Source organism: Sciurus carolinensis, chromosome 15, assembly GCF_902686445.1.
Source record: "Sciurus carolinensis chromosome 15, mSciCar1.2, whole genome shotgun sequence".
Taxonomy (NCBI): domain Eukaryota; kingdom Metazoa; phylum Chordata; class Mammalia; order Rodentia; family Sciuridae; genus Sciurus; species Sciurus carolinensis.
Genome location: NC_062227.1, coordinates 73747296 through 73760591, shown reverse-complemented (window position 1 = coordinate 73760591; position 13296 = coordinate 73747296). Strand labels below are relative to the sequence as shown.

The 13296-nt window shown below is 34.2% G+C and overlaps 1 protein-coding gene across 1 annotated transcript in view; it reads right to left on the bottom strand.

Moving 5' to 3' along the window:
• Positions 1-10910: 10910 nt before the first annotated feature.
• The window catches only part of Ccdc102b (coiled-coil domain containing 102B), a 154099-nt gene continuing 151713 nt past the window's right edge, over positions 10911-13296 (bottom strand). Inside the window, exon 6 of the mRNA XM_047526624.1 lies at positions 10911-12609. Coding sequence (XP_047382580.1) covers positions 12397-12609 — 213 coding nt within the window. The 3' untranslated portion in view covers positions 10911-12396. The remainder of the gene's footprint in view (positions 12610-13296) is intronic.

The window sequence follows — 13296 nt, the reverse complement described above, 5'->3', positions numbered from 1 at the left end:
CAGTGGCTCAGGAGGCTGAGACAGGAAGATCTTGAGTTCAAAGCCAGTCTCAGCAACTTAGCAGGGCCCTAAGTAAATCAGCAAGACCCTGTATCAAATTAAAATATAAGACAGGGCTGGGGATGTGTCTCAGTAGTTAAGTACACTGAGTTCAATCCCTGGTACCAAAAAAAAAAAAAAAAAAGAAAAGAAAGAAAAGAAATAACCTAAAGTTATTTACATTTTTCAACAAAGACATTCCAATGTATTTTGAAAATACTGACATTAATTTTGTTTTTGTTTTTTTTTTTTCAAATTTTACTCCACAGAAAACCACCTACATGTTTGTTTTTAAATATGCATATTCTGGGTCCCAAGTTATATGCCTACTAATTCCAAATTTTTGTTATAGAAAGCACCCTATCTGGTAGAGAGAGAAACAAACTCCAAATTTAAGAAATGCCACTATGGGAGATAAGAACATCTCAAAAAAGCACTTGTCACTAAATTCCATTTTGTTTTCTTCACCCTGTAAGTTTTACTGGACATACATGTGGAAATCTGATTTTAGCATAAAGGAATAAGAAGTGAATGTGAAATAGGAATGTGATCTATCATCACTCTTTAACTTTACTGAATTCCTATTCACTTTGCATATAAGTAGAACCATCATCACAAAATCTTAAAAACTATGTAACAGAAATTTAAATCAAAGTTGGTTAAAATGCAAAGAGATGATTTTTGCTTGTTACTGAGATATTGATGCTTTCTTGTCTCAGACTTCCTACAATTTAGAGAGAAATCGAGAGGTTGCCAAATGCTACAGGGATTTAAGTACCATTAAATTAAGCATAATAAAATGATAGGGAAACAGAAAGTGATGGCCAGTAGCACAGAAATATGAAATGAAAAATCTCTCAATTATGTCAACAACCATATTAAGTTTAACTGTGTGAATTAAAAAGAAATAAATTCAACAAGTGGAAAAAGTATTCTCAGCTGTAGCAGAAGCAAACAGCCATTTTATTGAAAATAAACTGAAATTCAAGGAAATATTACTCTGACTTCATGAATCCAAATTAGTACTATTTATTTAGACTCAGTAGCTAAATTTTGGAGAGAACAATGGAATTAATGGGATTTGGTGGTAGTAGGTATCTCAGTTATCTAATGTAAGATAGTCTTTTAAAAAATATGAACATAGCATATCACTTGGCCAAAATCACTCAAATATTCAGCCCAAACCCAGAATAAGAGCATCTTTCTTTCATTTTCCATTAAGTTCAATTTTGCTGTGATATATGAGTTGAACCATAAATTAACCAGGAGCTCTTTCATTGTATGATAAAATACCAACCAAAACAATGGTAGAAAAGAAGCTACACTAACAACACATTGAAGACACGGACAGCACATGCAGACACATAGGTTAGATCAGGGGCTCTCAATGTTCAATGGCACCAGGTTCCACCTGGAGGGCTTGTTGAAACACAGTCTACCCCTATACTTGGAGCTTCTGATAGAGGAGTTCTGAGACAGGGCATTTGCTGCTACTGCTAACGTAAGCTCCACATTTTGAGAACATCTGGGCTAGATAGTAAGTCAAAAGCATTGGACACAATGTAAATGTTTTCATGTACCTTTTCTTTTATACCTAATTATATCTTTTATATCTAAAATACTGTCTAAAATAGTACTTATGAATAGTGTTTTTATTGATTAACGAAAAACCTTAATACAATTTTATTTTTAATAGACTTGTTTATCAGAAGCCTTTTTGTAATCTAGGACCCACACCATGTTCAACTAATTTAACTTGCAGAAGTCCCTTCCAGATCCAAATTGTAAAATTAATCAAGTAGCTGAATGATATGAATAAATAAGACAAATGCCTTGAGCATGCAAAGAAAAATGTAGTGATTCTGATATGTATCATACTGTTGTTCTTATAAAGGTTTTCAAAATATTTTTGGGGGTTCAGTAATAGTTCTGACAAAACCAAATGGGATAGGCTGGATTGATATTAGACAGACTACAGTGACATTTAGCTCCCAGAGCTGATTTTCATTTCTCTATTCCAATCTCTCAAGTTCTTTCTCCATTGGTTCTAATGCTACAGTTCTCAACCCTGGTTCACAATAAACTCAAGGGGTTCTAAGGAAGCCATGGAAGCTCCAAACAATGTAATGGGGAAATAGCCCCAGTACTGCCTTCTGAATTGCTTCTAAGACATTTAGAGTCTTCTACAGTGGAACCAGCCTTGCATTCCTGTTTCATTTCCAGGGAGAAGAAGTAGACTTCCTATAAATACTTCTCAGGGCCACATGCTTCTTAAGGAGCTATACATCTTATGTGCCTTCAGCGTACACACCTCTGTCTGTTGCACTAGAAACTCTCTCATGACCACTAGTCTTCTCATTCCTGTGGCCATTCCTAAAGCTTTGTAACTTCAGCGAGTAATATAAAATTAAATCATTCTAGCTGGGCATAGTGGCCCACACCTGTACTCTCAGGTTCAGGAGGATGACACAGGAGGACCACAAGTTCAAGGTCAGCCTCAGCAATTTGGAGAGATCAAAGCAATAAGAAAGACCCTGTCTAAAAATAAAAAATAAAAAGGTCTGGGGTTGTAGCTCAGTGGTAAAGCACCACTGGATTCAATCCAGAAGGCTTGAAGATGATGATGTGATGATGATGATGATGACAAATAAAATTGTATCCTCTCATATTTTCATGGGCCTGATTACCATGAGGAACTCAACATCAGTCAAATTCATTTAAAACTAATCCATGCTCACACCATTCTACCATACTATCTAAAAATTCTAAGTTTTACTGTACACTTTGCACACTAACTGGTTTTCATTGCACTAATCATTTTCCTATCTCTTTTTATATAAAAAAAATTCATACAAAGTAATCTACTTACCAGCATCCCCCCAAAATAATTTTTATCTGGGTTTTTCCCAATAAGTCTTATTTTTAAAAAAATGAAATACAGACAAAATGAATGTATCAAAAAGTAGCTGAAGAAGCTGTTAAGTTCAAAAGTTACTTGAAAAAAATCTATAGTTACTACCCCTGTGTTCATCTAGCCCTATCTTATTTTCAGGTTGTCTTGGTGCTTAACCCGTCAAAAATTAAGTCAAATCACATGCACATAGCTAGACAGCCTTTGACTTCCGTTGGTTGATTTCTGAACTGACTTAACAACCTCTGAACTAACAACCATGTTTTAAATATATTGTATTCTACAAACTCAGAATCAGAGTTTTTTCAGTCACATTCTATTTCTATTGAGAAGAATTGATGGCATCACTTTATTGACAAAATAATGTGAGTTTCCTTCACATGTAACACATCCTACCAAAGTACATTTTTTTACCCTTTGAACCAAAATGTGTTAAAATGTGACTTGGAGGAACTGACTTTACAACATTGGGCAACCACGTCTAGCAAGGACAAATTCACATTTAATTTAGATATTTCTTTAACATTTGGACCTAACACATATTGATAGAAATAACTATTCTGAGAAGGAAATAGTTTAAGTTTTTATTTAAAAGATTATAAAAACAGATCCCACAATGTATTAATTGCTTAATTGCTTTAATTTTCTTTTGCTCTTTCCTAATCTTTTTGTTTTATTATTTCTCCTTTCTTCTCTCCTTCCTTCACTTATTTTTCTTTCTTTCCCCTTTCCTCTTTTTCTTCTATATGTCATTCTTTTTTGTTTTCTGCCATGTGAAAATTTATCTTTGGTGTCACATACATGGGATTAAAGCAATCTGTTCAAATTAGTCACTGCGAATATTCCGATGAATACTAGTAACTTATTTATATTTTTTTGGTACTGAGGATTCAATCAGGGGGCAATTTACCACTGAGTCACATCCCTAGCTCTCTTTATTTTTTATGTTAAAACAGGGTCTCACTAAGTTACTAAGGCCCTCATTAGTTGCAGAGGATGGCCTTGAACTTAAATCCTCCTGCCTGAGTTTCTCAAGTCACTAGGATTACAGGTATACACCACCTTGCCAAATTCTATTCCAGTTTTTGCAAGCAAGAATCATCAATCATTACCTAATGTGTAGTGACTGTCAACTAGAGCAGCCATATTAAAAATCTGATCTAGATAAACTCATGTAGATTCATTTAAACATAATTAACACATTGAAGAGTAGTATACAAACACATGAATCAGCAAATTTGTGGAACTCAATGATAAAAATTTATATGCATAAATATATATATCACTCCATGCTAAATCTCATTGCATGCTATAGCAATCTTAATAAATATCATTAATATTATTTTACATTAATGAGGAGCAAAATCAGTCACATGATTTCTATCTTAGTAAGTTGTGATTATCATAATACCAGATACTGTATCTTCAAAAAGTCACAGGAAAATATTTTTTAAAAAGGCAATGTCATTTATCCAAAATTTCAGCTAAATCATGAGATGGCAAAAGTAAACAATGCACAGAGACTTTGGAGATATTCAGCCAATTTTTCCTAAAATCAACAATGTGTGCCACAGGATGCCAGCAAAATATGGCAAAGTAGGTAGCTTCAAGTGTATAAAAAATTAAGGGAAGACATTGCAATCAATTTTGTTGGAATACTGGAACACAGTCACAGGTTTCCAGAACCAAGGAAAAACAACTTGAAGGTGGTAAGAAATTTCTATAGCATCTTCTCTTATCCTTTAATGCCCAGCATTACCCTGATCCAAAGTCAGACAACACAAGGAAAGATGGCAAACATACCTCATGAATGATGTAAAGTTTCTAAACACAATAGTTGCAAAAGGAATTCAGCAATATACTGAAAGAATTTTACATTGTGAGTGAATGGGATGCATCCAAGAATGCCAGGGTAGTATAATGTAAGAAAATCAATCACATAAAATACATCAGGGCTGGGGATGTAGCTTGCCTAGCACGCACAGGGTCCTGGGTTCACTCACGGCACTGCAAAACAAAACAGAAAAACACCTACCAAAGAATGCCACATTACTGGAATGAAGGTGAAAAAACATACAGATGCAGAAAAGCATTTGACAAAATCCAACACCCTTTATGGAGAAAAAAGAAAATCCTCAATAAACTAGAAAAAATGTTTGGGAGGAATTTTTTTCAACATAGTGAGCAACATGAAAACCAACATAATCCAGTCTTAGAGTTGTCTCCCTAAGACCAGCTGGCTTCCACCTCTGCTGTCCAACTGGGATGGCAGGTTTTAGTCAGAGCTGCCAGGCAAGAAAACATCCAATCTGCAAAGGGTGAAGTAAAACTATCCCTACTCACTGATGATATGATCTTATATATGGAAAACACCAAGAACTTTGAAAAACAATAACAGAAGACCAGTTTTAAAAATCTTGTTAATAAACAAATCCAGCAAAATTGTAGGGAACAAAGTTAACACACGTAAATCAGCTGTCCTGTACTTGAGCAAAGAACAATCTAAAAAATGAATTAAAAAATAAATCCTATTTCCAGAACCATACTAAAGAATAAATTACATGGAAATGAATTTAACCAAGGCAGTGAAGATTCTTACACTGAAAACGATAATCCATCGCTAAAGTAAGTGGAAGTGACATCCCATATTCACAGGTAGGAACACTTTATATTGTTAAAAGGTCAGTACTCCCCTAAGAACTCTGCAGCTTCAGTGCAGTCCCTATAAAAATACCACCAGTCTTTGTTTTGCAGAGGTGACAATGCTGATCCTCAGATTCACATTAATTTTCAACAGGCCTGGATTTCCAAAATGATATTGAAAACAGAAGATCGAAAGCTAGAAAACTTAATACTTTCTGATTTCAAAACTTTTAACAAATGAATAACAATCTGAAAAGCACAGTACTCCCATACAGAAAAATATAGAGGCCAACATAATGGAATTGAGTCTGGAAATAAACCTACCCATCTATGGGCATATTATTTTTTTAAAAGGTTCTAAGATCGTTTGAAGGCAAAAAAAATAGCCTCTACAAAAACTGGTGCTGAGGCAACAGAATATCCACATGCAAAATAATACTTACAGTGCAATCTCACACCATATGCAAAAATTAACTAGAGTGGATCAATGATCTATATATAGCAGTGAAAACTGCAAAGGTCTTGGAAGAGAACATAGGGAAAAATCTTGGATTTAGCAATGGATTCTTAGATAAGATATAGAAAGTACAAATAATGAAGGGAAAAAAATAAATTGAAATTCATCAAAATGCAAAACATCATGCACTGAAAGACACTATTCTGAAAGAAAAAGCATAAAACTGGGAGGAAGTGTTCACAGTCGTATATCTTACCATGGCTAAGTGTTCATAATATAAGAAGAATTCTTATAATTCAACAGTACAACTCTAAATAACCCAATATGAACAAAGTATATAAATGTAATTTCTGCAAAGAAGATGTACAAATGCCCATGTACAAGCAAAAGTGGGCTCAGTGCCATCAGTGGTGACTGCCGGGGCTGGGAGGGAGGAGCAGGTCCTTACCACATTCAGCTCCCAGGGGGTTCCTTTTAGAGCAATAAACAAACTTTGGAATTAGGTAGAGGTAGTGGTTACACAATGTGAATGTACTCAATGCCACTAATTTTTCACTTTAAAATTATTAATTTTATGTTCTGTGATTTCATTTAAATAAAAAGACAAAAATAATGAATGGCTCAGATGTCTTCAAGTTGCTTGGGTTTTTACTAGTTTTTTTTTTTTTTTTGCTTTTTTTTAATTATTCATTTTTAAAAAGTTTTTTACAGACAGCATTTTGTTCATTGTACACAAATGGGGTACATCATTTCATTTCTGTAGTTGTACATGATATAAATTCATACCATTCATGTAACCATACATGTACATAAGGTAATGATGTCTGTCTTATTCCACCATTTTTCATACCCCCCAATCTAGTTTTAATTTTTAAATTTTAAAGAACTTTTGTGATTACAGTTTAAATGCAAAACATCATGCACTGAAAGACACTACAGTTTAAACTTAGAATGCAAATATTTTTCTTATCATTGCTTTAAATCAAACTATAACTTCTATGTAAATTGCTAATCATGCTTTAATAACCAGTGGGTTATTACTAGTATGCTAGTCATATCAAAACCAGAAAGACATCATTTCATAACGACTTCATAATTTATATTATGAAATTTCATGAAATTGTAATACTACAAAATATGAATGATTAAAATGTCAAATATTGCATTTTTAATTGAATATGGAATACCACATCATTTGTCTGATACACACAAAAATTTTAAAGGATAATATGAGCCTCCAATAATCTTAAAGATTTATAGCATTTGCCTTGTTAAGAGAAAAAAAATGGAACTTATGGGAATTAAGGACAAATCAAGATATACATTCAAATTTAAATAAAGAAAATGGAAGTACAAATGCATGAATGGATTTATCCACTTGACAAACTTATGCATATATGTCAAACACTGCAGTAGGCACTGTTTTAATATTAAACATTTTACAAACAAAATAAATGTATTTGAAGTCAAAGTTACTGAACAAAGAAAATATAATGTCATTCCTTGAATCTGGAACCCTCAGAAGTGCACAAATTAGGAACTGACTTTGACAGCCTTTCCATTTTTAGATTAATTTGTCACTTTCCTTAGACACATCAATTACTGCCCTGCCACATTAGCTTTCTGAAAGTGACCCATTATGTGACCTAAATGAAGGGATTCAGTGGCCGAATTCATTTATGAAAACAAGTTTCCAAACCATTTCATGAGACGCACATTGACCTAGTTCACAGTTTTACCTACAAGACCACTGATCACTTTTCCCAATAACTTCTTATTTGAAAATACTATTATTTGCAATGGAGGGAACAAAGACTATATACATCAACAGAAGAATTACGGTATTATAAATGCAGGAGTCTGAGTTCTACATTGAACAAAGCAAATCAGCATTTATATCATAGCTATCATATCAAAAATAATGGCTGAGAATCGCAATTGTACTGATCCCCATCACTGAAAGTTGGGATTCATCTTGACAAATAGTCATGCGCTTTGGTTCCCTCTTTGGTTATGCTATCCTCTCTAGCAGTCACAAACCCCACTTTTTATTTTCTTTCCTCCGATTTGTCTTCTAATAGTTATTCTCTGTTCTGGAAGCTGGAAGTGAACAACCAGAGGAAAATGAGGGTAAGAGGATAAAAGAGCCCAGGATCTGAGCAGCAAAAGACCCAAGGTTCTTTTTTCCTTGCCCCACACCCTGAGAGAGATGGTTTGTTTTAACTCCAGGATTAATTACCATTTCTTGTCTGTGCCTGTTTACTTTGTTAGGTTTAGGTATCTGTTCATACTGACTTCTAGTGCCCATTTTCCCTCTCAAAGCAAATCTATGAAAAGCCATTCACCTTCTTCTCCCAGTATTGTGATCCATATGCCAATTTATGGCTGACCTTCTACTACAAATTTCTTCTTTCTTCACTAAGATTCATTCATTTGACTGTTTTTAAAGTCTGTGTGAAAGTGTGCAAGGTGGAAGTGCTGCTGACCCCGCGGTGGTGCACCTGGCTCTGTCACCCATGGTCCCTCTTGGCCCTTTCCAGACACTGAAGCTATGGACTGCTGGTCTTGAACAGGGGTTGCAAAGTTACACATCATATGCATTTCCAGCTCCAGACCTGTCTGCATACCTCTCATGAATGAAGAATACTTTCCACATATTTAAAGGCTTATGATTTTTAAAAAATGCAACAAGGAATTACATGACCTAAATATCTTTATATAGTCACAATCTTGACATTTACAAAAAAATGTTTGCACATCCCTAAAGTAACACTCCCCAAGGGTTTGTTAATGTGCTAATATATAAAGGGTTATTAAACATCTATATACTAACTTATCAAGAAAAATTATGAGAGACTTTAAGATGGTCAACGTAGATTCCTTGTAATTGTGTCTAACATATTCCTCCAGGTAGCATTTTCTCATTTTACACAGTCCAACAACTTCCAATATCTTTATGCTATATTGCATATAATATGTAGATAATCCACAGTAATGCAAATGAATCTCATCCATTCACCTGCAGGGGAATTTTGTCTGATGTCTTCCGTTGCTACCCACTACCAAAGAGTCAATTTTTCATCTGTTAAGCACTTTTTCTTTCAGCATTCTTTTATGCCTCAATTTCTGATATTTACATTTTCCTTTGAACCAGATATAATAACTTAGTGATTCCTTTGTTAATATGTTAAATAAAATAACTGACATGTTCATTTTATGTCTGTATAAGGTAATGAGTTTACCACTTCTTAAAGTACTCTTTAAAATATGCTAATTATATTACACAAACATGCTATTATACTGATATAATAAATATTATAATCATAGCATGGAAATTTAAAACACAAGAGCTAAGAAAAAGCATTAGTAGTTTCCTTTCACACCACAATGTGACATGTACACACCACTTTCTATATCACTATAATTTTTGATATACTTAAACTTTTTAGTCACTTAGATCTTATAAAACAAAGTACAATACCAGGTGAAATATGCTCTTTTTGTATTACCAGGGATTTATGAAAAAACATTAAATAAGATTATTAAAACTCAAAAATTTTTTAAATTCATTCATATGGAGATTTCTATAAAAGGCAAGTAGTTTTAGTTTCAGTCAGTCACAGACATTTGGCAAGTGTGATTAGCTATAAATGTCATGTGGTAAGCGACTTTGTATCTTTTGAGTGAGCAGTAGTTGTATGGTGTTCACTGTAGTGTTCCTCCAGTGACAGCACTCTCCAGTAGAGCAGTCTTGTACACAAACAGAATGTACCCGTGTACACGTGTTGACACACAGCACTCACGTGGTCCTCACCCACATACAGGGATGTACAGAGAAGAGACAGATATGATCCTCCTAGTCATGACTGATAGATAAGAGACACCTATTGCAATGGTGTTAAAACTACAGTCTGGCTTTGTGTTACAATCTGTTATTCCCTAGACTTTGACATGTTTTTGGATACTGATTTATTTAGCATTTCAGGACACATAAATATTGGTATTTTAGACTTCTGTGAGGCATCAAGGCTTCTGACCAGAAAATGCTACATGATACATAATCCTTTGGGTTCCTCTTTTGGTTCTTTTGGAGCAAGTCTGAATTCTTAATGAAAAGGATAAAAATCACCAAAACACTCTGTTACCATCAATATAATATAAACTTAATCTTACAGTCTTCTAAATGATGACCACACCCACTGATTTAGAAGGTCTAAATATTCTAGAATACTCACAGTTACCAACTTCTGCCTGGTTTAAAAGAACTACATTGATTCCAAAAAGCGCAGGTCTGGCCATAGTGGGCCTTTATGAAAGAACATGTCACCTACACCAGCCCCAAAATGTTGCTAGTTAGCCCTTATATTTCCTACTTGAAACATTTCATGTGTAACATTTTTGCATAACTAGAAAGATGTCACAATTAAATACAATGAATTTCTTCATCTGTGTTTCAATTATACTTTATTCTTAGCAATCAGCACAATGTGCCATTTATTATCATTTATGTATGTGTGTCCATATGTAAACTCCAAGCTCATTCATCTTCCCATTAGCACGCTAGAGCAATGGTTGACACAGAAAATAACATGAACAAATGCTGTCTTTTCTAATGCATCACATAGGAATACACATTTTGATAACCAAACTGTAGATGTTCAGAGACAGGTTTGCTGAGGGTGAGGACGAACTATGCCTACCCTACCTAGCCTTACCCAGCACGCTTACTCAGGCATCGGAGATCGAGCTCTGAAGGCACGGATCTAATTTTATTTAGGGTTGCATAAGACATATATAGGCACATTATCCAATCAGGCTAACACGTTCGTTCAAGTATAACAGAGTCAGCCTATAGAAGAACTATACTTTGAGGGTCCAGGTAGTGTAAACAAACCAAGCATGCCTAAGCAATTCTGTCCAGCAACAGGTCTGAAACAAAGGACTGGGGAATGGCAAGCTCCTGCACACGCATGGGGCAAAGCAGTGTGGGCAAGCTCACATCACAGCTTTCTGGGATACACGGCAGAATGAGGCCTCCCCTCAGCTCAAATTCAGCCTCAACAGCTGCAAAGACCTTCATTACATGGCGAGTCTTTCCCATTACCTCAGTTTCTCTGTCCAGACTGTTTGGCTTACTTAGACCATGGTGTCAGCGACTGCTGTCAGATGAGCTTGAGGAACGTTCCCTACACCAAACCACATTCTATAATTGATAAAATGCTGTGATTTTACAAGTAAAAATATGCAAAATTATTCTGTACAGATTTATTAATTGTATATATTTCAGAATCATACACACCATTAAGATGGTTCATGAGTCTGTACAATACAAACTAACAATCACTGACTATGACATTTGGTTTTAAAAATTTGTATTGTCCAGTCATGAAGCATGAATGCAATTTAATACTACATTTGCAATACATCCCTAAAATCATAAAAGAACTAGGAACAGTTATATCGAATTAAATTTTTCTGGCCACTTAGCTCTCAGAGTTTGTATGAGTATGAATTAGTTATATAACTCAAAAACATGAACTTAATCACATTCACTTTTCAAACTGTTAAAGAATTTGAGTGAAAAAATAGACTTATGCATTAAAATTCTACAGATGTCTTAATGGCAGAAAACAGAAGCAAGTAGTATGTGTTCAGTAGCAAAATGATAGTAAACCACACAGATTTTAACTATAATTCTGTCATTGAAAGTACATTTAAACATCTGTAAATTATTTATCAAAAAGAAAACTGTCCTCTGCAGTACTAAATATGTCAACCAAATAGAAGATAAAAACATATTCAAAATCTTCCAAATTTTCTTAAGTCAAATTTTGATTTTAATCTTGTTTTTCATATTTATGTTACTGCCTGTATAAACAATTGGCAAAATGATGCATTTGATTGAAAAATAATTGTTCTGAGTATTATTTTAAAAAAGAGAACAGTAAGCCCTAGATACATTTAAAAATTTATGTACTTACCATAACTACGAACAAATGATTATATAGTTGCTCCAAATTATTGGAGAAGCATATTTTTGATAAGATTAATAGCTTATAAAATTCAATTATATAGCTGTAACTAGAAAAAATAAAACACATTCTATTCCTTTAATTTTTTCTTGTATTTGGAGGCTTGGAACCATTCAGAGATTTGTTGCATATTAACATTTTCATCCATAATTTGTCACATTGTTTCATTTGAACATTATTATTTTCTATCAAAATGAGAAAAAGTACAAGCCATCATTTATTGGAGGGTAGGAATGGAAAGCTACGACTTGGAGTGGACTGGTGAAGCAGCGGGTGCCCAGGCGACTGAGGGAACACGTGCTTCCAGGAGCTCCCTACTTGTTCTTTTCCTGTGGTTCATTGTACGATGTCTTGAAAGCAGGACCTGGAAAGCTTTCACTTAATCTCTTCCTCCTGTCCAGAAGCGCTTCCATTTCTTTCACCTGGACCTTTAGCCTTGTATTTTCTCTCTCCAGTCCTTGTTCTTCAGTTTCAAGTAACTCTCTCTTGTCCCATTCCAAGGCATTTTCACCCTGTAATCTTTCTAGCTAAACAAAGAAAACACAAAGAAGCATTTGTAATTGTCAAAAAGCAAAGCACACAGCAATGTCCATCCCAAGAAATGTTCATGATGTGTCCACTTATGGAACTTTAAAAAGAAAATTCTACTTGTTTGAAAACTTGAGAAAAATACAAAAGCCCTAAGACCAAGTTTAGGCCCTATGTAAATATTCCTATCATCTCATCTCATGTTACTAAATCCTTTGGACCCTATTTGTCAAATAAACATGACAATGAAAAAAACAATGTTGACTTTTTGCCAAAAATTTCCATTCCCAATGATGAAATTCATCACTACTAGGCAGGCCCTAAAAGAAACGCTTAAAATTCAACATCTGGAAATCAAAGAATGATAACTACCACCATAAAATCACATGGAAAGAAAAAAAAATCTCATTGGCAAAGTTGATACAAATTTTCACTACAGAAAATTAGGAAGCTGCAAATATAAGAAATAAGAGAAATGAAAAGATAAAATACCAAACATTCAAAAACTACTAAAATGGCTAGAAAATGGTAACCATTTGCTTAGTTACCTCAAATGTAAATGGAATAAAATTCTTAAGTCAAAAGATATAGATCAGGCAAATGGATTTTAAGAAGTATCAACTACATAGTCCTATAAGAAACTCTACCAGAAGAGACACTTATAGGCTAAAAGTAAAAGGTTGGAA